The sequence below is a fragment of the Ailuropoda melanoleuca genome, chromosome 14, assembly GCF_002007445.2.
Source record: "Ailuropoda melanoleuca isolate Jingjing chromosome 14, ASM200744v2, whole genome shotgun sequence".
Classification (NCBI taxonomy): domain Eukaryota; kingdom Metazoa; phylum Chordata; class Mammalia; order Carnivora; family Ursidae; genus Ailuropoda; species Ailuropoda melanoleuca.
This window is the reverse complement of record NC_048231.1, coordinates 42104687-42128471: the sequence shown is the minus strand read 5'-3', so window position 1 is coordinate 42128471 and position 23785 is coordinate 42104687. Positions and strand designations below refer to the sequence as shown.

Here is a 23785-nt window from a genome sequence, read left to right as displayed (position 1 = left end):
GCCATTCCTTCTCTCGCTCTATGGGTTGCTTCCGAGCCCTCCTCAGCCTGGCTTTGCGGGCCACATGCTCGCTCGTAGTGCCACCTATAGGTTTCCCTTACCTCGGGTTTTGTTTCACAGGAGCTCTTCCCGAATGAGTTTACCTCTGGAGATGGGAAGAAAGGTAAGTTCCAGGACTTTCCGTGGTTGGCTGTGGCTGAGGCGTGGGCCTCACTGTCCCGTTCTCTCTCTGCCGCCTCTGGGGGCGTCTACCCCACCGTTGTCTGCACACGTGGCCCGTTGTTAGAGGGGTGCGCTCCTCCCATCTGTATGGCCCACAGTTGGGAGCCTGACTGTGGCTGGGTCCTGGGCTTATGTAACCACATCATCCCCCAATTGGGGATCGAATGGCATTGGGTTGGAGTCCATCCCTCCCCCGGGACTGGTAAAAAGATGGGCCTAGAAGACATGGACCAGCCTTTTGTGAGCTCCCTTGAAAAAGGGGGTGCTTTACCCACCCGACACATCTCCTTCCCTCTCTTCCTTTGTCCTTGTTCACCTGCCACCACACCACGTCCCAAACTGTGTAACATCAGCACGGACTGCCTTGGGTTCCTCGATTGCACAGCGTGTTCTGATCTGAGGGTGGGTACCACGTCACCTCTGCTAGGAATCCCCCACTCAGTGGTCCCATCTCTCTGGCTAGGAATGTGGAAGGCAAGGGCCCACCAAGGAGGTCTTGGAACTAGCTTAGGGTGTCCCCTGGAAAGGCAGAGAGGACTGAGCACATCTGTTTCCCAGAAAAGCACTTCCTAAAAGGGTTCCAGATCCCCTCACTTGAGGCCCCAGATGTCCAGAGACTCCAATCCCGGTTAGCTCCCTGCAGACAGAGGTGTAGCGGCAGGGAAATGAGGTCCACTGAGTGCCTGCTGTGTCCAAGCCCCTGCTAGGCCCTGCTCCTTACACGCCTGCGGGGTAACTGTGAGCACCACCTGACTTGCGAGGGGGCCAAGGCGTGGAAGGAGGGCACGGCGGACACAGCTGGGAAGGCAAGTGAGAGCCTCTAGCTCACCATGTTGGGTCACCACAGGAAGCAGGTCACACAGGAATCCCGGGGGCAGAGGTGAGGGCTGTGAGGGTGACTTTCGTAGAAACTTGCTCGGCCTCACGCCTGAGGAGGGAGGCAGTTCCTTTGGGGAGGTGGCACGGGGATGCTGGGGAAGGTGGGGAGGGTGGGGAGGGTGGCACGGATACTTTGTCCTGTGTGTCGCTCCATGTGCCTACTCCTCGGCCTGCACAAGCTCACAGGTGCTTTCTTTTGCTCCTTCAAAGCTCACCGGGACTTCGGCTACTTTTATGGCTCGAGCTACGTGGCAGCCCCGGACGGCAGCCGCACCCCCGGGCTCTCCCGCAACCGGGACGGGCTGCTGGTTGCTGAGCTCGACCTGAACCTCTGCCGGCAGGTGAATGACATCTGGAACTTCAAGGTGGGTCCCAGAGCCCCCCGCTGTTGCCCTGCTCCTCTGCTTGGGCCCCCATCCTGCTCTCGGAGCTGGAAACCACAGCTGCTGGTTTTGTTCCCAGGAACGGCTACAGGAGGCTCCAAGCAGAGCGGAGGGCCGGGTCTCTTCCTCCAGGAGCTGGTGTGCGAGGGAGGAGCCACTGGGTCAAATGATGCCCAGGCAGCAGACCTTAATAAATTCTCCTCTTGTCTGATTTAGATTCTGGGCGCCTTCAAACAAATTAATCTCAATTTCATTTGTCCGGAGAATAGAGTGGATTGGCTTCTCTAATCCTTTTTTTCCTTTCCAGGCATTTGCACTTATCAAAAGATAAATGTGGGTGTCTGGCTCTGCCTGTGTCCTGGCCCCACGGTCTAGGCCTTGACAGTAGAGGAAAATGGGTCATGCAGAGAAATGGCATCTTGGCCTGGCTCTGCCATAGCCTTTCTCAGTCACCCTAAGCAAGCCCTTTCTGCTCCCAAGCCCTAGTATACCCGTGCATAAAACTGGAACGTCTTAAGTGGCCTTTGAGACCTAACACATGTGACACCAGGGGTCATGGGAGGAATGTAAGTGCCCACCCTCCTGGAAGGGTGGTGGCAGCCATGGCCTGGACCCCCTGGAATACAGCCTCTCATCCTGGATGCAGATGAAGTTTGCTACATTTGTGTCCAGCAGTATTTCTACCAACTCAGAACCCACTTATACTTTATGCAAACGAATGTCCTCATGACTGCATGACCTTGCCCAGTGTGTCTGGGAGGAACCACCTCCCCCATTTACCTGAGCATGGGTCTTTGGGCATGTTCCCTGAGTCTCAGATCCTCATCAGACAAATAAGGCATTGTCCACATGAATGTCTCCTGGCCGGTCTCTCCTTTTCCTGGGGAGCTCAGATTAATGCAGGATTCCACGCAATAAACGGCATGTTTTCTCACTGGTAACTTTTTGAATGCAAAAGTCCCGCCCCCCCCCCCGACTATGGTGATGGGCCTGAGCTCCTGTCGGGGTTTGGGGAAGGAGGGAGGGAATGCCTGGGTGTGAGCACCCTGGGTAGGTTTGCCAGCCCTGCCCCCACTCTCTCCCAGACCCTGAGCCAGGAGACCGAGGTGCAAATCCCAGCAAACTCCACTGCTGCCTGGGGACCTGGAGCAGGTCACTCCCCTCTCTGGGCTGTAGGCTGTTCTTCTGGGGTTCTGCAAGATCTCAGGACAGCCCTCTTCCCTTCTACCTCGGGGCAGGCCACACCTTCTGGATAGACAGGTCACAGAGGTCTTCCAGCAAGAGGGGCCAGCGTGTGTGAGTCATCTCAGCATCTGTAATCTTTGCTATAGCGCTGGAATCAGTGTCCAGTGGTCACACAGGGGTTGTTTCTCTACATTATAGTCTGAAATTGTCCTGTCCATCCGCCGGCCTTCCTGACAAATTTCTGTCCCATGGCTGCCCTCTAGTGGCAAGAGGTGGTGGTGAGTAAATGAGGGGCGTTTGTAAAACCGGAATCTGTCTGCCTGTGTTTTGCTTTCAGATGACTGGCAGATATGAGATGTATGCTCGGGAGCTTGCTGAAGCCGTCAAACCCAACTACAGCCCCAATATCGTGAAAGAGTAGCTGGATTTTAGACCCTGCCTGCCAAGGAGGGCACCTCTGTCCCTAGCAGAATCAGCAAGTACAGCAGGCTTTAGAAGTCCAAGGTCTCCCTGATGATGTCCTGATAACATTGCTGTCCACATTGGTTTAAAAATGCTCCAGGCAGGGAAGGGAGATTGAAGAGTGACTGCCAGTGGATATGAGGTTTCCCTCCCGGCTGATGAAATGTTTGGGACCTACACAGAAGTGATGGTTATACAACACTATGAATATACCCATGTAAAATGGGTACACCGAATTGTATACTTTAAAATGGCTAAATCTATGTCATGTGAATTTTACCTCCATTTAAGAAAAATCCCAATCACTAATGGTACAGGTGGATTTGCAGTTGGACACGTGGGATGCCCCAGTTCTGAGGTTCCTCTCTTCCTCTGTGTAGACTTATCAGCAACCTGAGGGTAAGGGTGGGAGCAGATGTGCAAGTAGGGGAAGCTGAGGCTGTTCCCGAGTCATTGAGCTACTGGATGGCTGTGGGCGGGGGAGACGGTCATTGGATGTGTCAACATGGCTAGGCTGCGGTCTCCAGCCATTCACTCAGATGCTAATCTGGGTGTTGCAATGAAGGTATCTTATAGATGTGATTAAAGCGAGATTATTCTAGATAATCCAGGTAGGCCTGATTCAATCAGTCAAAAGGCCCTCAGGAGGAGAGGTAAGGCTTCCCTGATAAACCAAGAAATTCTGCCTGTGGACAGCAGCTTCCCCCCTCCCCCACCCCACATGCCTAAGAGATCCAGTCTGCTTTTCCTGACCACCTGCCCTCCAGTCCCCACAATCACTTAAATCAATGCCTTGCAATAAATCTTTTAATATATATCCTACTGTTTCTGCTTCTCTGGTTGTACCTTTGCTGATTACAGATTCTGGTACCGGAACAGAATCTTCAGGATGAGTTTTCTGCATCGGTGCTAGGTTTTCTGGAATTCTTCTCTAATTTGTTTCATTTAAAGGCACTCATGACTCTATTTGCAGTGTTAAAGAGGCCATGGTAGTCCATGGTATAATGGAGCAATAGAGATTTATAGAGAGAAGAGACCACCAGCCTGTGCCCCCAAGTCCCAGCCTGCCGTTCCTGGTGGCCTGTCCCATCTGTGGATTTTAGGCTTGGCTAAGCAGCCCCCATCATCATGTAAGGCAATTTTTCTCACTAAATCTCTGTATCTTTATATATATATACATATATATGTATGCATATGTATGTGTGCGTGTGTATACATATATACACATGTACGTATCTCCTATATATATAAATATATCTGCATCGCCTGCTGATTCTGCTTCTCTGATTGCGCACCCACTGCCTGACTGACACAGCAGGTTGCTCACCTCTCTGCACCTTGGCTTCCACATCTGTAGAGTGGGACCATATCACCTCTTTTCTGCTTTATGTCACAGGACGGTGGTGAGAGACAGACTAGATGGACCAGGAAGCCTATGTGGTCTCTGTTCCTTGCATCACACAACAAAAGTCCTACCTGTGCTGAGGGCACCTGGGTGATTCGGCTGGTTAAGTGACCGACTCTTGGTTTCAGCTCAGGTCATATTCTCAGCCTCGCATTGGGCTCCGTGCTCAGCAGGGAGTCTGCTCGAGATTCTCTCTCTCCCTCTGTCCTTCCCCCTGCTTGCTCTCTCTTTCTCTCTCTTTCTCTCAAATAAATAAATATTTTTTTAAAAAAGAGTCCCAACTGTGAAGTCTGTAACCTCCACAGTCAGCCACAGTGTTGGAGGTGGGAGTGGGGTCCTCTGGTTCTACCCTTACTGTGCCCTGTCAGAGAAGCCAGCTCATTCCTTCCCTGGCGCAGCGGCTGAATTGCATGAACGAATCCCATGTCAGGGCGGGGGTGCTCCTGCATAGCCACTTGGGGTAAAAAAAACTGGTCAGAACTGCCTGGCCATACCTCTCTGTTAACCCCCTTAACCTCTCTGAGCTGCAGGCTTTTCACTTCACGTAAAAGCCTCCTTTGTACTTATTTTTCATAGACTACAACCCTGCAGATACAGTGAGCTTTGCTGTCTTGTCTTCAGGTTCCACAACCTTTGTGCCTGTGGTTTCTAAGAGGAGCGTGTAGTCAACCTAATACAGAGGCTGGCTTAGATAACAAGTTGGTGCATTTATGAAAGAGGCACTAATACACCAGAAAGTATTTGATTATCCACACCTCTCACTGCCTAAAATCAAAATGTTCAGGTCTGCCTTAGAGTAGAAGGGCCCCGCACACATGGACTCATTTGAGGGTTTAACTCATGCCTGGAATGTTTAGATGCTCAGCAAACATTTGTTGACTGAGCCTAGGGTGGAAGTTTTTGTTTCTGCGTGATTGTTGCCGAAATCACAGAAGGGAAGTTGCAGTGGTTCAGTGTACGGGGCCTGTGGCCCATGGGTGAAGTCTTCTGAACCCCTGAGCCTCAGTTTTCTCACCTCTAAGATGAGAGGTGACTGGGTTTGAGGCTTTCCAGGGGCTCTCCAGCTCTGCAGACAGCATTCCTGCCAGCCCATGGCTTTATTGCTAGAATCTGGGGTACCAGGGGAGAATGGGGCAAGCCACAGTGTGCCCGACAGGAAAAAAGGCAAAGACACTCCAGGATAGAACACGTGTTAGGCCACAAAACAAGTCATGATAAATTTTAAAAGATTGAAATCATATGAAGTATCTTTTTCAATCACAATGGAATGAAACTAGAAATAAGTAGCAAAAGGAAAATTCAAAACAATGTGAAAATTAAACTGCCCATTCTTGAAAAACCACTGGATTAAAAAAAAATTACAAAGGAAATTAGAAAATGTCTTGGAACCAATGAAAACAAAAACAAAGCATACCCAAACTTGTAGGATGTAATGAAAGCAGTGTGAGAGGGAAACGTATAGCTGTAAACACTTATATTAAAAAAGAAGGCAGGCACCTGGCTGTCTCAGTCTGTAGAACAGGTGACTCTTGATCTCGGGGTCATGAAATCCAGCTCCACATTGGGCTGAGAGTTTACTTAAAAAGATAAAATAAAAATTTTAAAAAAGAAGAAGGATTTCAAATCAACAACCGTTTTTTTACATCTTAAGGAACTAGAAAAAGAGCAAACTAAACCCAAGGTAACAGTAGAGAGGAAATAATAAAGATTAGAGCAGAGAGAAATAAAATAGAGACTAGAGAAACAACAGAGAAGAGAAATGAAACCAAAAGTTGGTTCTTCAGAAAGACCAACAAAACTGACAAACCTTTAGCTTGATTGAAAAAAAAAAAAAGAGAAGACTCATTATTAAAATACAAAATGAAAGTGGGGACATCAGTACTGATTCTACAGAAATAAAAGGGATTATAAGAGTATTATAAACAATTTGTTAGAGGAGGTCACCAAGAGCATGTGATTGTCGGTTGACCCATGAGCTGGACCCAGGGAATCAGAGGCTCCATCCCTCCCCCATTCCCCCCGCCCCCCGTCCTCGGAATATGTATTCTGCCCACTGTTACTACAGTAGGAGACACTTCAAGGACACAGTGTGAGAGAGTAATGTGTTATTAAGTCCATTTGGGCAATATATGAGACTGAACCCCATTGAGATTTCTATATAAACTCTTAAGATTCTGGTGGGCATGTGCAGAGATCTATTTGTCTTGTGGCCACTCGAGACGAGCCTCATATGTAAGTGGCCTTGAGTATTAAAACTGCTATCTATCAATCTGGAGAGGTCTGCGTCTTTCTTCAGTCTCTCCTTGCCTTCCATGTATGGGGCCCAGTTTCAAATTTCACCTGGGGAACACCCACGTTTGCAAACCAACACAATCGTCTGCCAACACATTGGACAACCTAGATGAAATGGACAAATAGAAACATGAAACTACCAAGACTGAATCATGAAGAAATAGAAAATCCGAATAGACCTGTAACTAGTAAGGAGATTTAATAAGTAATCAAAACCCTCCTAACAAAGGAAAGCACTGGACCTGGCGGCTTCACTGGTGAATTCTATCAAACATTTAAAAAAGAACTAACACCAGGGCACCCAGATGGCTCAGTCAGAAGAGCACGTAACTTTTGATCTCAGGGTCATAAATTCCAGCCCCACTTTGGGTGTAGAGATTACTAAATAAATAAATAAATAAGCTGTTAAAAAATAAATAAAAAGAAAGAAAGAACACCAATCCTTCTCAAATTCTTCCAAAAAAGTGCAGAGAAGGGAGCACTTCTTAACTCATTGAGGCCAATGTTATGTTAATATCAAAGACAGACAAAGACACTGCAAGAAAACAAAACTACAGAGCAATATCCTTTATGAATATTGATGCAAAAATCCTCAACAAAGTACAGTTGACCCTTGAACAATGCAAGGGTTAGGTAGGGGCGCTGACTCCCTACACGGTTAAAAATCCACATATAACCGTTGACTCCCCAAACCTTAACTACAAATAGCCTACTGTTATCAGAAGCCTTACCAACAACATAAACAGTCGACTAATACAGATTTTGTATGTTATATGTATTATATACTATATTCTTACAATAAAGTAAGCTACAGAAAAGAAAATATTAAGAAAATCATCAGGAAAATACATGTACAGTACTATACTATATCCACCCCCCCCAAAATCCACATGTAAGTGGACCTGTGTGGTTCAAACCTGTGTTGTTCAAGGATCAACTGTACTAGTAAACTGAATCCAGCAGCATATTGAAAGGACTAATGGCTAAGTTAGCCTTATTTCTATTGTTTCCTTTAGGATAAGTTCTAAGGAATAGCATTCACTGTGTTAAAGAAATATGAACATCTTGTCAAGAACTGGAAAGAATCTGAACTCTTACCCTGGTTGGAAGCTGACAAATTAGCTGACCTCAGTTTCATGGATGCTGGCAGAAGACACAAGCATTCCTCAGAGACAAAGGACTTTAGGGCAACTGTAGCAGCCAGAGTACCAGCACTGTCTGGCAGTTCCCTGAGCCCCAGTTTCCCCAGGACAAGACAAAAGAGAGCCAAGCGACTCCTGCATGCACAGCGGGTTGCATTAAAAAGAGAAAAGGAAAGAGGGAGAAGAGCTTAGAGAGTTGGAATTTTTTATGTTGGAAAGTAAAGCATGCCTGCCCCTTGCTCTAAAGGCAGACACTATCTCTGTCTACCAAGGTTGCAAGAACACCTGCACTTTGCTCCAGAAGGAGACTTAGCTCTTTCTTCTAAGGCTGTTGGCTCTGCAAACATCCTTGGAAAGACAGTCCCAGACAAAGGCATTCATGGTTTTAGCTCGTGCCTCATGCAGAAATTGGAGAAAAGTGAGAGACCTGTAGCAGTAACCTCCAACCAATGTCCATTTCTCATCTCTGCATCATCTTGACTTCTGACAATTTCCCCATGAGTGTACTACTCTGTCAGATACTCTGATTAATTTGACTGACAGAAGCTGGACCAAATCAGTTCCATTTTTCCTGTAGGATTTCATCAATTATATCCACTGAACTTCAAGGAGCAGAACGAGCCCAAGTTGCAAATTAACTTCAGTCCTACTTTCCAGGGTCCTCAACCCAACAGGATGGACAAATCCCATGAACCATCAAGGTCTACCTTAGAAAGTCAAGTGGCTGTCTCAAATATTGACCTTTCCACTTGGCCTAGGTCATTAATCCAGTTATGACAGGATATATTAGATACTGCCCAATCTCCACCTTGGCCCACAAGGAGGAAGTCTAGGCAAGTCTATCTATACCAACTTAGCCAGTACTGACCTGATGTCCTCCAGGGCCAAGGTGGAAACACTGATTGCTTCAGCTAAAACCAGGGGCAAACATTGCATCACCTTTTCTAATCAGATGACTACCATCATGGGGATATCTGCCCACAGAGTGCTCATAAATAACGAGTCAGTTACTGGTTCAGGAAGCTCCCCTGAGTAAGTAAGGCCTGTTTCATTTTAGTGAGATCTCCATGATTGTCTGTGGGTGACCTGATCTGTTGGTGGTATGTGCTTCAACAATTGAACAGACCAAAGACCTAAGTGTACGAGCTAACACCATATAATTCCTAAACACAGAGAGAAATCTTCATGACATTGGATTTGGCAGTAATTCCACGGATTCTGGCCCATGGCCAGCATGAAGATGCAAGACACTATTTGGGGGGAGGTTGGCAAGTTACTGCCTGGCTTCCATATGAGTACAGTCATCAAGGCATACATGATGCCCCTAGAAAGTGTTCTTCCAAAGTGTTGGGCCCCCCCCTAAGTAAGACCTATATCAGTCAGGGCACAGGTTGATAACATCTCCAGGGTGGCCTTCTGACCAGCTGGTAGGCCTTTGGTTTCCCAGTTAGTTTGAATAATTGAATCTAACCCTTGTTTTCGGAAGGACTGCCTGAGGGTAGTCAGGCCAATCTATCCTCTTTGCCCATGCCACCAGTTGGGTGACATTTGTCTTCTTCACAGAATGGCTGAAAGAGTTCTATCGGGATAGGGGTTGGGAAGACATCTGGAGGTATTATGGTTGTTTTTCCTGGGAGATGCCAGAGCCAGGGACATCCCCTGTGTTGTGTTTCCAACAGCCTCTGGTAAGGTTAATAGGAATGGTGACCAATCTGTGGTCAAAGCCATCTGGTTAGGACAAAGGCAAACCCCGGCAATCAGTTCTATTTAACATGCTTACAAAAGCTTGGGAGTACCACACTGGGGCATTTTTCATAATGAAGGCTCCAGAGCCAATTATGAAAGACAAAGATCATTAATGATTAGTGCTCCTCCCTACCGAGCTCCCAGAATCTAAGTTCCTTCCTATCTAGGTGTCAAAGTTGCTGTTCCTCCTCCAAAGTCAGTGTGAATTCCAATAGCTGAAACATTACCTTTTCCCCACCCCACGTTACCCATTTCTGAAACCCTTAGCCTTTGTTTGGAAGGGCCAGGGGCAAGAGGAATGAGGGCATTTTTTTTTTGGAAGATTTTATTTATTTATTTGACACAGAGAGAGAGAGAGAGACAGAGACAGAGAGAAACAGAACACGGGGGGGGGGGGGGGGGGGAGAAGCAGGCTCCCCGCTGAGCACGGAGCCCGATGTAGGGCTCGATCCCAGGGCCCTGGGATCATAACCCGAGCCAAAGTCAGATGCTTAACTGACTGAGCCACCCAGGCACTCCCGGGACAAGGGCATTTTTATAAAATGCACAAAGACCTGTTATTTTCACAACTTCATCCCACAGGAGCTGCCGTAGGGGGTCTTGGCAATCAATGTACTAACCCAAGTGGCTATTGTCCTTATGACCTATGGCTATGTCAGTCCAACAAGAGAATCCAAGTGGCTGGTCCAAAATCAAGTTTGAAGCCCTGGGCCTCCTTTCAGCTGGGCTGTCACTTTATTTTTTTAAGACTGATTTATTTATTTGAGAGAGAGAACACATGTGAGCATGTGGGCAGAGGGAGGAGCAGACCGAGTGGGAAAGAGAGAATCTTAAGTAGGCTATGCCCAGCGGGAAGCCCAAAGTGGGGCTGGCTCTCACAGCCCTGAGATCATGACCTGAGCCAAAATCAGGAGTTGAACACTTAATGGACTGAGCCACCCAGGCGCCCCTGGGCTCTCACTTCAGAACGTGTGGCAACCAGGCTGACCTGGAATTGCTCTTAGGCAAAAGAAAGAAGCGACATGCCCAGGAATCATCAAGTCTGAATCCCCAAATCCAAACTGCTGTGTGAGAGAGTGTGGACCAAGAAGGAGTGAAGCGGGTAGACTTAGAAACTTTTTTTAAGTTGCTTCTGGACGCGGAATTCCAGTGTTGGGCCCATTCTCATTATCGGCTACCTTCATCAGCATTGCAAACCCAATTGGAGGTAGTGAGAGCCCAAATACTGGTCAGTACTTCTTTTACGACTTTCCATAGGAATTTGTCTCATGAGAATCTCTCTAAGAGGACCAAAGCTCTTTTCAGCACCCTGGACCCACTACAAAAAAACCCTCTGGGACCTCTTATGATTGTCTCCTAGTGGAATTAAGGTTGACGTGAGAGAATGTAGGAAGCGCCGAGCTGGCAGAGGGTCAAGCTGTGCCATTCCTTCTTGGCTAGCACCACATGCTCCAATCCCTCATTGCTCAAGCAAACTGGCAAAGGTTCCCATGATCCACCTGTTTTCCTCCCACAGCTGTTTTGAATTTCCTACCCTTCAGGCTCCACATAGGTGTGCATCTCTGTAATTGTTTGAAAGGGGTCACAATCATCTGCCCATCCAGGACGAGACTTACTACTAGTTGTTACAATGGGGCAGACGTGAAACTGACCACGAGATAGTGCAGGATGCCTCCTGCCCACGGGCAGTTAGCAGCAACCAGTGCACCATCCAGGTCTATGGACCTACTTGCAGGGACTAAGTTTGCAGCCCCCTCCCCAATTCTTCTTCATTAACAGGCAGCAGAGTGAAGAACTATTTATCATCTGATTACCATACAAGTTGGGTAAGAAGATTTGCTGCTGATTCTCATGGACTTCCCATTACTTGGCCTGCAAGGCCCTCATTCTTCTTCCAGAAAACCATGTCTCTTTGAGCATCCCCATTTTGCCAGGACTGTCAAGAACAATGAAGGGCCGGGGAGCCTGGGTGGCTCAGCTGATTGATTGTCTGCCTTCGGCTCAGGTCATGATCTGAGGATCCTGGGATCGAGCCCCACATTGCTGAGCAGGGAGCCTGCTTCTCCCTCTCCCTCTGCCTGCTGCTCCCCCTGCTTGTGCGCTCTTTCTCTGACAAAGAAATAAATAAAATCTTAAAAAAAAAAAAAAAAAGAACCATGAAGGGCCTTATTTTCAAGTTGGCCTGTCACAGTTTCATGGATGCTAGTAGAAGACAACATTCCTGGATCAGAGCAAAGGACAATTTATTACAGCAACAGCAGTGGCCGGAGGATCGAATTTTCTTGCAGATTCACCAAGTCCCAGTTCCCAAGAAAGCCAGGGACCCTTGCACTTGCAATGGGTTGTGTTACAGGAGAGGAAGCCTGAGTTTAAAGAACCTAATTCTTTTATAATGGGCAATATATCTGCCTGTCTTTGGCTCTGAAGGGAGATACTTCGTGTCTTCCAAGGTTACTTGCTACACCAACCTTCCTGAAAAGTTGGTTCAGAATGAATAACCAGTGCCTCTGCCCATGAGACATGCAGAAATGTAGCCACTAGTGGGGGGCTTATCCTCCCACTCATCCCCGTAAGAGAAGAGTGTCTGCTGAATTCTGCATAACATCATAGGTTCAAATGCAACCTTCCCCTGAATGGTGACCTCTGATTCTGAAAAGTACAAGAAAGCCACTAAAATAGGTACCATTCTAGATCTGCCACTGACCATTCTTTCACATACTTTATCAAGCATCTACTAGGTGTCCAGGGCTGGGGGCTACAGTAGTGGAGACGGGTACACAGGATGATGTGGCTGAGGGATGCGGAAAACGGTACTCCATTAAAAGTGGGGACGTCAAGCAGAGCCTTGAGGAAAGAAAGGAATTTGGCAGGTGAGAGGTATAGAAAGGAGGCCAACTTGGCCACCTCATGGGTCTGTTGCGAGCTGTGGACATCAAAACCTTGTAAATCAAGGGGCTTCAAACAGCTTGGGGAGACTGGCTCACCAGATCTCCCGGGGCTGGGGGAAACCCGGGGGCTGGGGGCAGATCCTCAGGATGCACATCGAGCAGGCAGCTAGGGAGAGACACAGAAGAGGGAGATGGGCAGGGGAGGGGAGTGGAGAGGATGAGAAGTCACTGGCGAGGCCACTACACCGGGCCTGTCGGAGTCTCAGCCTCCATTTCCTGGCGCTGAGGTTTTCCCATGAACCCTTAAGTCCATGCTGGTCCCATCACTTGGCCCCTGGGACCAGCAGCCCAGCAGGATGATGTCTCAGTATCTTCCTGGTTTTCTCAATTCTGTTCTGATGCCGGAGGGTGGGGGCAAGACCGGGATGTGTGTTCTTGGATTCTGTAGCTTGAGGCAAGTCAGCAAGGAGAGCAGGATCTGTGCTCTTCCAGAATATTGGGGCCACACGCCAGGCTTTCTACCCGGAGGCAGAACCCCAGGGGCCTGTGGCAGCTCATCTCTACTCCAGAACTCAGAGTTCACTTCCTGGCTCTTCTGGCATTAGCTTGCCCCTACAGGGTCATTAGGGTTACTCTGACTATAGTCTGGGCTGAGGGTTGGGAAAGCAGCAATGGTGGGTTGGGGTCTATAGCTCATTGAGTGATGACCTTGGGCCAGTTGCTCCCCTCTCTGGGCTGCACGCTTCACCTTGGACTATACCAGTGGTTACCCAAGTGTCAGCATATTTCACGAGTAACACTGTTATGTAAGAACAGCTGTGGCTAAGGAATTTGGGGAAACCCTAAATGAAGGGAGTCCCCTTGCCGCAGGAGCCCTGTCTGCACCTCCTCAATCCACCGGAGGGGACTGTAGCATGCCGTGTTTGCCAAGCTGACCTGACCAGGGAACCCCATTATACAGAAATTTTCACCACTGGTATTCTGAAGGGCACACCTCAGGATGTGCTAGATGTCTCTAGCGGTGTTCCTAGCTCTGTTCTGAGATTTAAAGAACTCTGAGATTTNTGAGGGGCGCCTGAGTGGCACAGCGGTTAAGCGTCTGCCTTCAGCTCAGGGCGTGATCCCAGTGTTATGGGATCGAGCCCCACATCAGGCTCTTCCTCTATGAGCCTGCTTCTTCCTCTCCCACTCCTCCTGCTTGTGTTCCTTTTCTCTCTGGCTGTCTCTATCTCTGTTGAATAAAGAAATTAAAAAATCTTTAAAAAAAAGAAAAAAAAAAAATAAAGAACTCTTGAGATTTAAAAACCGTAACCACCAGATGTCCAGTGTTCCTTGCCCCATGGTGTATCCTTGCCCTGTGTAATCCCCAGTGTACCCTGGACTTACTGATGTACTTCTAACTGGATAGAGTGTTGCAGAAATGCTAGGATGTCGCTTCTGAGATGAGCTTATTAAAAGGCTGTGGCTTCCATACTGGGTGCTTGTTCTCTCTCTCTCAAACTCCCTCCCGTCCTCCCTCCTTCTTTCTCCCTTCCTTTATGTCATCACCACCTGGGCTATCATGAGGACACCCAGGCAGCCTCTGGCCAGCAGCCCTATCAGTGGGCTCAGAAGCAGGAGATCCAGTATGTCAAACCTCAAGTGACTACAGCCCTGGCCAAAGCTTGAGAGACCCCAGGCCAAAGGCACCAGTTCGGCTACACCCAGCTCCCCATTCTGGCCTGGCCGCTTGTCTCCCAGTGGTGCCCCTCCCAGGAATCCTCAGCCTGTCCCCTACTGTCCTCACCCTGCATGCTCTGGGAAGCCAACTCTACCCAGTACTTGCTACCTCACCCACTTTGGGCCCTCCTATGTCAACACCTCCCTCATCATCATTTTTCTCCTGTGATTGTATTCAACGGCCACTCAGAGGCCCCAAACCAATCTTTCCCATGCCTGTCCCAACCATGATATGCCCGTCCAGAATGGGGGCCCCTTCCCCTAGGAGGGGCAGAAGACCCCCGCTGAAGTGCAGAGAGGGCCAAGTGTCACTGGTTACGTGTGTAACTAGAAGCCCTGCTATGTTGCCTAGCACACTGTAGCAGGGACCCCCAGGCTCAGCTGGCCGACGCCCTGACTGAAGGTACGTCTGTAGGGCTGCTCACCAGTTCGGAGAAGGGTCCAAGATCTGTCACAATTCCTAATATATCCCCACAACGTGGGGCTTGGGGGGCGGCAGAGCAGCAGTCAGTCAGGACGAGAGCAGAGGCCAGAGTCCAGGACCTTACCCAAGAAGCCAGCTCCAGCGCTGTCAGCTCCCTGTGGGTCCTGGGGCAGGTCTGACGCTGCCAGATAAGGCAGGATTTCCAAACACTTCCTTTTTCAGAAATAGAATTCTTATCGAATGTAACATTAGAAGAGCCCAATAGCTAGCAAATAAGGGGAGCTGCTCGTTGGGGGTGGAAAGTGCCTCCTGTGGGCCCCACTGTCCCCCTCATTCGATTCCACCTCCTCCCAGACCCTCCTCCTGCCCAAGGCTGTGTGCCTTCCATGCCCTCTTCAAGAACCGCCATCAAGCTCAGCTCTGAGGCCCTCCCATCTCCAGCACCGCCTACCTAAGCTCTACATAAGCATCAGGAGGGAGGAAGAACTGAAAAGCAGTAAACAGGATTCTAGTCCCAGCTAAAACCTCGTATAGCAGGTCAAGGACCTGGGTTTGCATGTGCTCAAGCTGCGAATTTGGGAGGGAACAAGAGTTCACAAAGGTGGGCCAGGGGCTGCCATGATTTTGCAGTGAGAATAATGTTTATTGAGAATGGCTCATTACAAACAAAATATATATATATATATATATATATATGTAGAAAATCTCTGCAATGCAAAAGATCCCTTTTGTCCCCGTGTGGCTGGAGTGAACCAAACCAACTTGTCCGGCGTGGCTTTGCTGGGCCCCCAGCATGTGGACAGGGGTCACGGGTGCCACGTGCTATGGGCAGAAGGTCCTGAAGTCTGGGCTTTCTCCAGCCTTGTTTTCATGACGTGTCCAAGAACGCCTTTATGTTTGCGTCCACCCTCATGACCCTCCCAGGCAGATGGCACCATCTCAGGCACAGGTAGCTTTCTTGTTCGTCTTCCAGGCGGGTGACCTCTAATTTGTGGCTTGCCCAGGGACTGTTACATGCCGTGTGATGGACTGAGGTGCCGTGACCACTCTCCGTGGAGGCTGCTTTCTGTGACAGCCCACCTGTCATCCAAAGCTTCACTTCCTCATTGCTTTCCTTGATGCGTCTCACACAATTTTAGCCAGATCCGTCCTGAGGATGCCCAAACCCCACAGCTGGCACACGTGGTATTCCTGGGCTTGAAACCGGAGCTCGCTGGGATCTTGCGCCACCCAACATTAAGGCAAAAGAGAGAAGACCAGTCTGAAGACACCGCCAGTCTCTGAAACCAGGGTGGCTAACCTGTTGGCCAACCAGCTGACGGTGCCTCCCCCCGGGCCAAAGGCTGCATCTGGTGTTGAGGAGCAATACGGCTGGGTGGTCTGGCAGCCCTCATAAGCAGAGCCCACCTCTGCCCCTCAGAGCAGCCACGGTGGGGAGGTGTCAGTCGGCTGGTGGGAAGATGCTGAGCACGGTTTGCAGTCCCGAGGGGTAGCAGCTGCCACCACATCATGCCCTGGGCAACAGAAGACCAAGCACAGGGGTACAGGGGCAGCGTGGCTGCTGGGGCAGCCCTGCTTCTTTGCCAGAGACAGCTCATGAGGGGTGGGTGTCCTTGGCCCCTTTGGGAATGATCCAGTTCCCTTAGTTTTTAGGTGCAGACCTGGATTCAAGACCCAACCCCACCATGTCCTGTACAAACTCGCCCCAGACTGATGGCCACATTTTGTCTGTAAGGTGAGGGGCCCCGGCACTCAGCCCACCAGCCGTGAGTCCCTTTCTCTGTGGAAGAGAACTTGGGCTGGCTTATCTGTTCTGTGGAGAGAGGGGTCAGTGGTTCCAAAGTACCTGCAATCTCACTATTATTGTCTTACTTCAGCGTGACTCTCACTCCCCACAAGTGAAAAACTGAAATCTCAAAAAACCAAACAACTCCCTACCCCACCCCAAGAAAGAAAAAAAAAAAGGAAATAGCTCTAGTCCATGCTCCGTGCAGTGCTGTGCGGCCCTGGGCAGGTACCATCCTTCTCTGTCAGGAGAGAAGAGACCCACATTCTGTGCAGAAGGTACTGGCATGAATATTAGGGTGGGTGGGAGGCCATAGGCCCCACCATCGCCTCTGGAATGGAGGCCCCAGCACCCCAGCACCCAGGTCTGTGAGGCTTGGGGCTCCCCACACAAAGAGAATGGGCCCCACTATCGGGGCTCACACTAGTGTCACAAGCCGTCATGGGATGGGGGGACCTTTGGGACCCAGGCGGATGCACCTGGCCCTCTGGGTCAGGCATTCTTGGGGTACACTCAGCACTGCCAGCCAGCAAGAGCCAGGGCCCTGTCTACTCCCCTGAGGGCCCTCCAATCTACAGCACTATAGTACCTGGAGGCTGAGGGGGGTGGCTCAGGGTCCTTTCGGCCTGAGGCCCAGCCCTCCCCAGGGCCTGGAGGCCTCGCAATCAGCCACAGGAACTTGGGTCCATTGGGAGGCGGGAAGGAGTAGCGGCATCCACCAAAGGGCACAGGGAGGTCTGTAGCACTTCTGGGGGAGAAGGGGGAGGGCAGCTCCCGGCAAGGCCTGGAGCAGTCCACAGCCCTGGGGGCCCGGCTTAGCTACATGGTCTCCAAACACACGGACACCATCCTGACAAGTGGCATCCCTAGGGCTCAGCCCCCCAAGTCTGTGGGGAGACGAGCTCAGGCTTCTCCCCTGTCCTGGGTCTGGTTCGCAGGCAACAAGGGCACCCACAGGGCTGGAAGTCCGCTGGGCACGGTTCAAGTCAGGCCTGGGGTCCTAGGGGAGGCTCTACTCAGATGCTCTGGGGACGCCTCCACCAACCAGCAGGTGCATAAGATAAGTGACATGACGACACGTGCAACGCTGGCAGACAGAGCACACACGCCTCAGGCTCCAAGAATTCCCTGGGGCTTTGTCACATGGGCCAAGGCTGCAGTTCCACATCCAAGCCCCAGCAGCTTGGGGCCTGGGCCAAGGCCTCCTGAGTTGGCCCAGCTAGGGTGGGGCAGGGTGTAAGGGCCTGGGCACACCAGGCTCCCGCTGTCAGCTGTCCAAGTAGACAAAGAGGATGTCCTCATCTGTGCCGTAACTGGTTCTGGCTTCCTCGAAGTTACTGACGCTGGTGCTGCACATGCCTGCTGGGGGCAGGAAGGGCCAGGTGGGGTCAGACTGTGGGGGGAGTATACCTGCCTCGCTGGCACCCAGGGAAGCTGGGGGAGGTCTGACCATGTCTCACCTGCCTGGCCACCCTTTGCCACTCATCTTCCACCCACAGGAAGCCTTCCTTGCCTATTTTAGCCTCATGAACTCATTCTCTGACCCTTCCCCAGTTTAGCAGATGGAGAAGCTGAGGCCCAGGGGGAAGAAACATGCTTGAGGACACATGGGGTAAGTCTGCTAGAGTCAGGGCAGTCCTTCCCAGTCCCCAGGGCCGTGGGGAGCCCTTGCTGCATCTGGAGCAGGAGCTGGGACTGGGCAGACTTTCCTTTCTGATGAGTATGCTTGCTAGCTGTCCTGGGAGGGCTGGACTGAGGGAGATAAGGGGAGGAAACCACAGAATAAGAGTGAGGTGGGGCGCTGGCGGTGTGAGAGAGACAGATGGCCTGACCTGGTGTGGCAATGGCTGGAGTGTGGAGGCAGGCATGGCCTCGGGTTTGTGGTTGGTCTGTGCATGGCCAGAGGAGCCGCACAGATGACAGGAGCCCAGGAGGAGCAGAGGCTTTGGGGAGAAGGCAGTGAGGGAACTTTTGGTCACCAGGTCAAACGAGAAGGAAATCACGGGGACGGAACGGTGAATGCAACCTGCCCCACCCACTGTCCCCAGCCCGCCGGGCACTCACGGTCAGCGTAGGCTGGGTTATTGTAGAAGATGCAGCCAGCGGCCCGGTTGTAGCCACGCAGCACGATGAAGTGGCCCTGGTAGTCAGGGGTACGGCAGAAGCAGCGGTGGCCGCTGGGGGCGAAGCAGCAGTACTTGACAGGACTGGAGCAGAGGTCGCAGTGCAGTACCCCAGAGTTCACCAGCACAATGGCCACGTGGCCCTGTGCCAGGTGCTCCTGGATGTCCTGCACGCTCACTGTGCTGTGGGCAGGAAGACGGTCAGCTGGTGTCAGTGGGCCCCATTCCCCATCTCTCCAGTGGACCCCTGCTTGGATCACAAACCTTGGGGACATGGCTCATCTTCCCTCCCTTCTGAGCTCCTTGCAGGTGGGAACATCCGGCTTTGTCACTGTGGCCTGGGCTCAGCCCAGGATTAAGCATGGGACCAATGCCGGCAGGTAGGAGGGTTCTGAGTGTGTCCAAGGACAAGTTGGCCCTGTCAGGTCCTCTCAGAGATGGCAGGAAGTCAGCTCCAGAGGGGCCCCTGTCAGGGGCCACTGAAGCAGCACATGCAAGCCCACCTCCCAGCCTGGCTGGTGAATTTTTTTTTTTTTTTTTTTTTTTTTTTTTTTTTNCTTGGTCATTTACCCTAAATCGTGTGTGATTTACACTGGAAGCTGTCGGTCCAATTTAATCCCCCAAATCGGAGCCAAGCATGGCTTTGTCAGTTTCAAAACCACATGCTTCTCTGAGAAGACTAGTTTTTTTCTTCCTTTCTTTCTTTCTCTTTTTCTTTTTCTTTTTTTCCTTGAAGACTGCTAAGGCAGAAGGGGTCATCCGGGAAGGGGTGGGTCAGCAGTGCTTCCAGGGGATCCCTAGTTCAGCAGAGCTAGCTGCTCCCTGAGGCCGACTCTTAGGCACTGCCCCATTCAATGTCCCACAGAAGGCAGCAAACTAAGAACTCTTCAAACTACGAATCAAGAATGGGCCAGGGGCTGTGGGGTAGTGGTCCCCTAAGCTAGGGGCCTCCTTCCTTCACAGTCTCCTCAGGAGTGGCGGCATTAACACTACGTGGCCTGGCCCAACTCCAGCCCGTGGCCAAGTCACGTGCCAGTTTGGTTTGGTTGCCCCAGCCCAGGGAAACATGCCATTTTTCCATTTGGTCTTTGAAATGTAATAGCTGGCCAAGTTCCCAATGGTATGTACCAGCGCGGGATTTCAACTACAGGGAAAAAGTGGGGGCTGGGCCGGAAGGAAAAGCACCGTGCTCCATGGAGTAACTGGGTACGGACCACAGCACAGCCAAGCTGCCGGCGGTGACCGTGGGCAGCTCACGCTATTTTTTCCCAGCCTCAGTTTCTTCACCTGAGGAACGGGGACAGCCCCAGCTTCCCACTCAACAAGACAGCATGTGGCACGTGCCACTAAATGAACATCTGGTGCCTTTCCTCCTAACATGTGCTTGTGTGGTGGACGGACGCACGGAGACTTTCCCCGTCTTCGAAACTATCTACCGTGTGGTAACATGATGTTAACAATGAAAACAAAAGTGATTCAAGAACAGGGAGACCCGAGAAGAGTGGTGTAGGGCAGCCTGGTGGGGATCTAAGCTAATGTGCCTGAGCCTGGAGATGAAGTCCTTAGCATCTGGGCAAGTTACTTCCGGGATCTGCCTGAATCCTGCCCTCATACATAGATGAGAAGGGGGAGACCCCCATAAGGTCACAGTAGCCTGTGGGGAGATCTGAGGGCCAGGCCTCCCTGGAGAGCCTACACCCAGGGCTGTCCTCTGTCACCCTCCATCACTTTGCCAGCATGTTCCTTAGGCTGTCATCCCTTCATTAAGGGTTCCTGTGTTCTGTCTCAAGCTACCATTCTGTGAGCAGCCTGAGGGCCGGCTGGAGTCTGTCTTGCTCACCTGTCCCTCCAGGCCCTGCTTGCGGTCCATCCTAGGCCACAGTTTTGCGTACAGTAGGTCATAGAGTCCCACCTGTCCCCATTTTATGGATGGAAACAGTAAGGCTCAGGAGGGCAAGTCCATGCCCTAGGCCACCTGGGTAGGACACCCCAGTTCCTGACTGCCGAAGTTCCTAGCCTTTCCTGTACGTCGTCCTGAGGCCTCCCCAACAGCAAATATGTGGGTGAGCAGGCACACAAGGAAGAATGAGGGGAGGCTCACCATTTTTCCACAAGCACCTTGCAGGCCTTGGCTTGTGCAAACAGCTGGTTCACCCGGGTCTCTTCTGTGTCAAAGTGCTTCCTGTAGAAGGACTGAAGAGAGAAGGGCAGGTTGGAGGGGCTGCCTGCCTTGGCTGCCCTTATCCATCTGGATGAAGTACAGGGCATGTGATGGAGTGAACAACGGTGGAAGAGGAGAGGAGCCCAGTCTGCTGGGGGAGATGGCACACGCAGCATGCCTGGGCAGAATGCTGCATGCGTCATGAACCGGCAGGGTGGCTGGCTGCAGTGTATGGGACCACACAGAGGCATGAGGAGGATGCCCAGAAGACAGGTAGGCAGCCAAGCGCAGGTCAGCTCCCCCAGCAAAGCTAGTCATCCCTGGGCTTGTGGACCCTGTGGGCATGAGCAGGAGCCTGCGCTAAGTGAGCAAAGGTGGGGGCTGAGCCCACCCAGATGTTCCTCCACTGTTTGGCTTAGCAAGGTGAGATGCAGGGAACATACTCCTTCAGCTATAGGGGACTGAAAGGGGGCTAGAGCCCTGGCAGGGGAGGCAGGAGAGACCCTGTTCTTGGGCTCTTTTCTCTGCCTCACAGCTACAGTGATCAAGCCACAACCATTAGCCTTCTTCCCCTGGCCCGGAAGGTTCAAAGGAAAGTTAGGTTGACCGGCCCTGGCACCATGTGACAACCCTCTTACCAAAGAGGCCAGCAGAGACTCTACTCTGCCAAGTTTTGGAGCCTGGGCCAACATGTGCCTCTGCAGCAGGCAAGACTGGCTCTAAATACATGGGGCGGAGGGGCGGGGTGTGCACTGGTATAATCCTGAGGCTATCTTTTCCTTGTTCAAAAAGAAAAAAAAAATAGAAAAGATGGTATTTCAGTATTTTTTTTTTTCCAGAATACCAATTATCCAGCTTGGAGCCATGTGTCCCTGTGAAAAGGAAGAAAATGGGCAAGTGGTGGCAGGGTCAGGTCACGGTGACATGCTCTGAGGCCCTGGACCCTGAGCGACAGGAGGGAAGGGTGTAGAAAGGCAGCCTGAGACGCTCCTCCGCACGTGCAGGCAGCAGGAGGCTCACTGCTCAGGTGCTCTGAGCGGGCTGGACCCCAAGTCACCTAGTCTGACTAGATCGAAAGTCCTGCCCATAGGGTATCTGCTGCTGCTCCCTCATCTCTGCACACCTGAGTGTCCACTCGGGTGTCCAGGCCTTGACCATGCCCCCTTTCAACTACTGGACCTGGGGGAAGGCCTGGTGGCTGCGTGCACCTGGTTCTTGTAGCCCTTGTCGACGCCCAGGGTCTGAGTGCAGAAGCGGTGCCTCACGCCGAAGTGGCGCATCAGGTAGGCCAGGTCGATGGTCCAGATGCTCCTGGTCAGCCGCAGCTCCTGCAGGGCACTCTCGAACTCACTGTCGTCCAGGTGGCCCAGGTACCTGTGGGCAGATGGGCTGCTGAGGTTGGCTTGCTTACGCGGGGAAGCTGGCCGGGGTCACCCTCCTCCCAGGGGCCCACCAGCCACTAACCGAGCTCCCACTCCCCGAAAGTTTCCATCCTTTGTCATGAAATCCTGTATCTTGCCTACTTCTTGGGCACAACCTGAGGCTTCCTGGGCTACCACGTTGGCCCCAGAGTCAAGGATTCTGCTTCTTGAATCTCCTGAAGGTTGTGCAACTTCGGGCAAGTTGCCAACCTCTCTGGCCTCACTAGCCTCATCTCTAGGATGAGATGCTTGGACATCAGTGGTCTTCTAAGTTTCAGACATAGAACCCTTTGGTTGAATACTATCTTGCCTGGAATTCNCAGGCACACAAGGAAGAATGAGGGGAGGCTCACCATTTTTCCACAAGCACCTTGCAGGCCTTGGCTTGTGCAAACAGCTGGTTCACCCGGGTCTCTTCTGTGTCAAAGTGCTTCCTGTAGAAGGACTGAAGAGAGAAGGGCAGGTTGGAGGGGCTGCCTGCCTTGGCTGCCCTTATCCATCTGGATGAAGTACAGGGCATGTGATGGAGTGAACAACGGTGGAAGAGGAGAGGAGCCCAGTCTGCTGGGGGAGATGGCACACGCAGCATGCCTGGGCAGAATGCTGCATGCGTCATGAACCGGCAGGGTGGCTGGCTGCAGTGTATGGGACCACACAGAGGCATGAGGAGGATGCCCAGAAGACAGGTAGGCAGCCAAGCGCAGGTCAGCTCCCCCAGCAAAGCTAGTCATCCCTGGGCTTGTGGACCCTGTGGGCATGAGCAGGAGCCTGCGCTAAGTGAGCAAAGGTGGGGGCTGAGCCCACCCAGATGTTCCTCCACTGTTTGGCTTAGCAAGGTGAGATGCAGGGAACATACTCCTTCAGCTATAGGGGACTGAAAGGGGGCTAGAGCCCTGGCAGGGGAGGCAGGAGAGACCCTGTTCTTGGGCTCTTTTCTCTGCCTCACAGCTACAGTGATCAAGCCACAACCATTAGCCTTCTTCCCCTGGCCCGGAAGGTTCAAAGGAAAGTTAGGTTGACCGGCCCTGGCACCATGTGACAACCCTCTTACCAAAGAGGCCAGCAGAGACTCTACTCTGCCAAGTTTTGGAGCCTGGGCCAACATGTGCCTCTGCAGCAGGCAAGACTGGCTCTAAATACATGGGGCGGAGGGGCGGGGTGTGCACTGGTATAATCCTGAGGCTATCTTTTCCTTGTTCAAAAAGAAAAAAAAAATAGAAAAGATGGTATTTCAGTATTTTTTTTTTTCCAGAATACCAATTATCCAGCTTGGAGCCATGTGTCCCTGTGAAAAGGAAGAAAATGGGCAAGTGGTGGCAGGGTCAGGTCACGGTGACATGCTCTGAGGCCCTGGACCCTGAGCGACAGGAGGGAAGGGTGTAGAAAGGCAGCCTGAGACGCTCCTCCACACGTGCAGGCAGCAGGAGGCTCACTGCTCAGGTGCTCTGAGCGGGCTGGACCCCAAGTCACCTAGTCTGACTAGATCGAAAGTCCTGCCCATAGGGTATCTGCTGCTGCTCCCTCATCTCTGCACACCTGAGTGTCCA

General features: G+C 51.4%; 2 protein-coding genes across 9 annotated transcripts in view; one reads left to right on the top strand and one right to left on the bottom strand.

Moving 5' to 3' along the window:
- The window catches only part of UPB1 (beta-ureidopropionase 1), a 30084-nt gene extending 25385 nt beyond the window's left edge, over positions 1 to 4699 (top strand). The window contains exons 8-10 of one of the 4 annotated variants that reach the window (XM_002925058.4): positions 121 to 163; positions 1312 to 1466; positions 3007 to 4699. In XM_002925058.4, coding sequence (XP_002925104.2) covers positions 121 to 163; positions 1312 to 1466; positions 3007 to 3090 — 282 coding nt within the window. In that variant the 3' untranslated portion in view covers positions 3091 to 4699. Of the gene's footprint in view, positions 1 to 120; positions 164 to 1311; positions 1467 to 1563; positions 2981 to 3006 lie in introns of those variants that run through there. The other 3 variants (XM_034642017.1, XM_034642018.1, XM_034642019.1) reach the window with 3 other exon arrangements.
- Positions 4700 to 15369: 10670 nt separating this feature from the next.
- The window catches only part of GUCD1 (guanylyl cyclase domain containing 1), a 19477-nt gene continuing 11061 nt past the window's right edge, over positions 15370 to 23785 (bottom strand). For 2 of the 5 annotated variants that reach the window (XM_011232089.3, XM_034642031.1), the window contains 3 exons: positions 22592 to 22683; positions 18598 to 18839; positions 15370 to 17895 (listed from right to left, as the gene is read on the bottom strand). In XM_011232089.3, the coding sequence (XP_011230391.1) occupies positions 17801 to 17895; positions 18598 to 18839; positions 22592 to 22683 (429 nt within the window). In that variant the 3' untranslated portion in view covers positions 15370 to 17800. Of the gene's footprint in view, positions 17896 to 18365; positions 18477 to 18597; positions 18840 to 20757; positions 20850 to 22025; positions 22524 to 22591; positions 22684 to 23785 lie in introns of those variants that run through there. The other 3 variants (XM_002925057.4, XM_034642032.1, XM_034642030.1) reach the window with 2 other exon arrangements.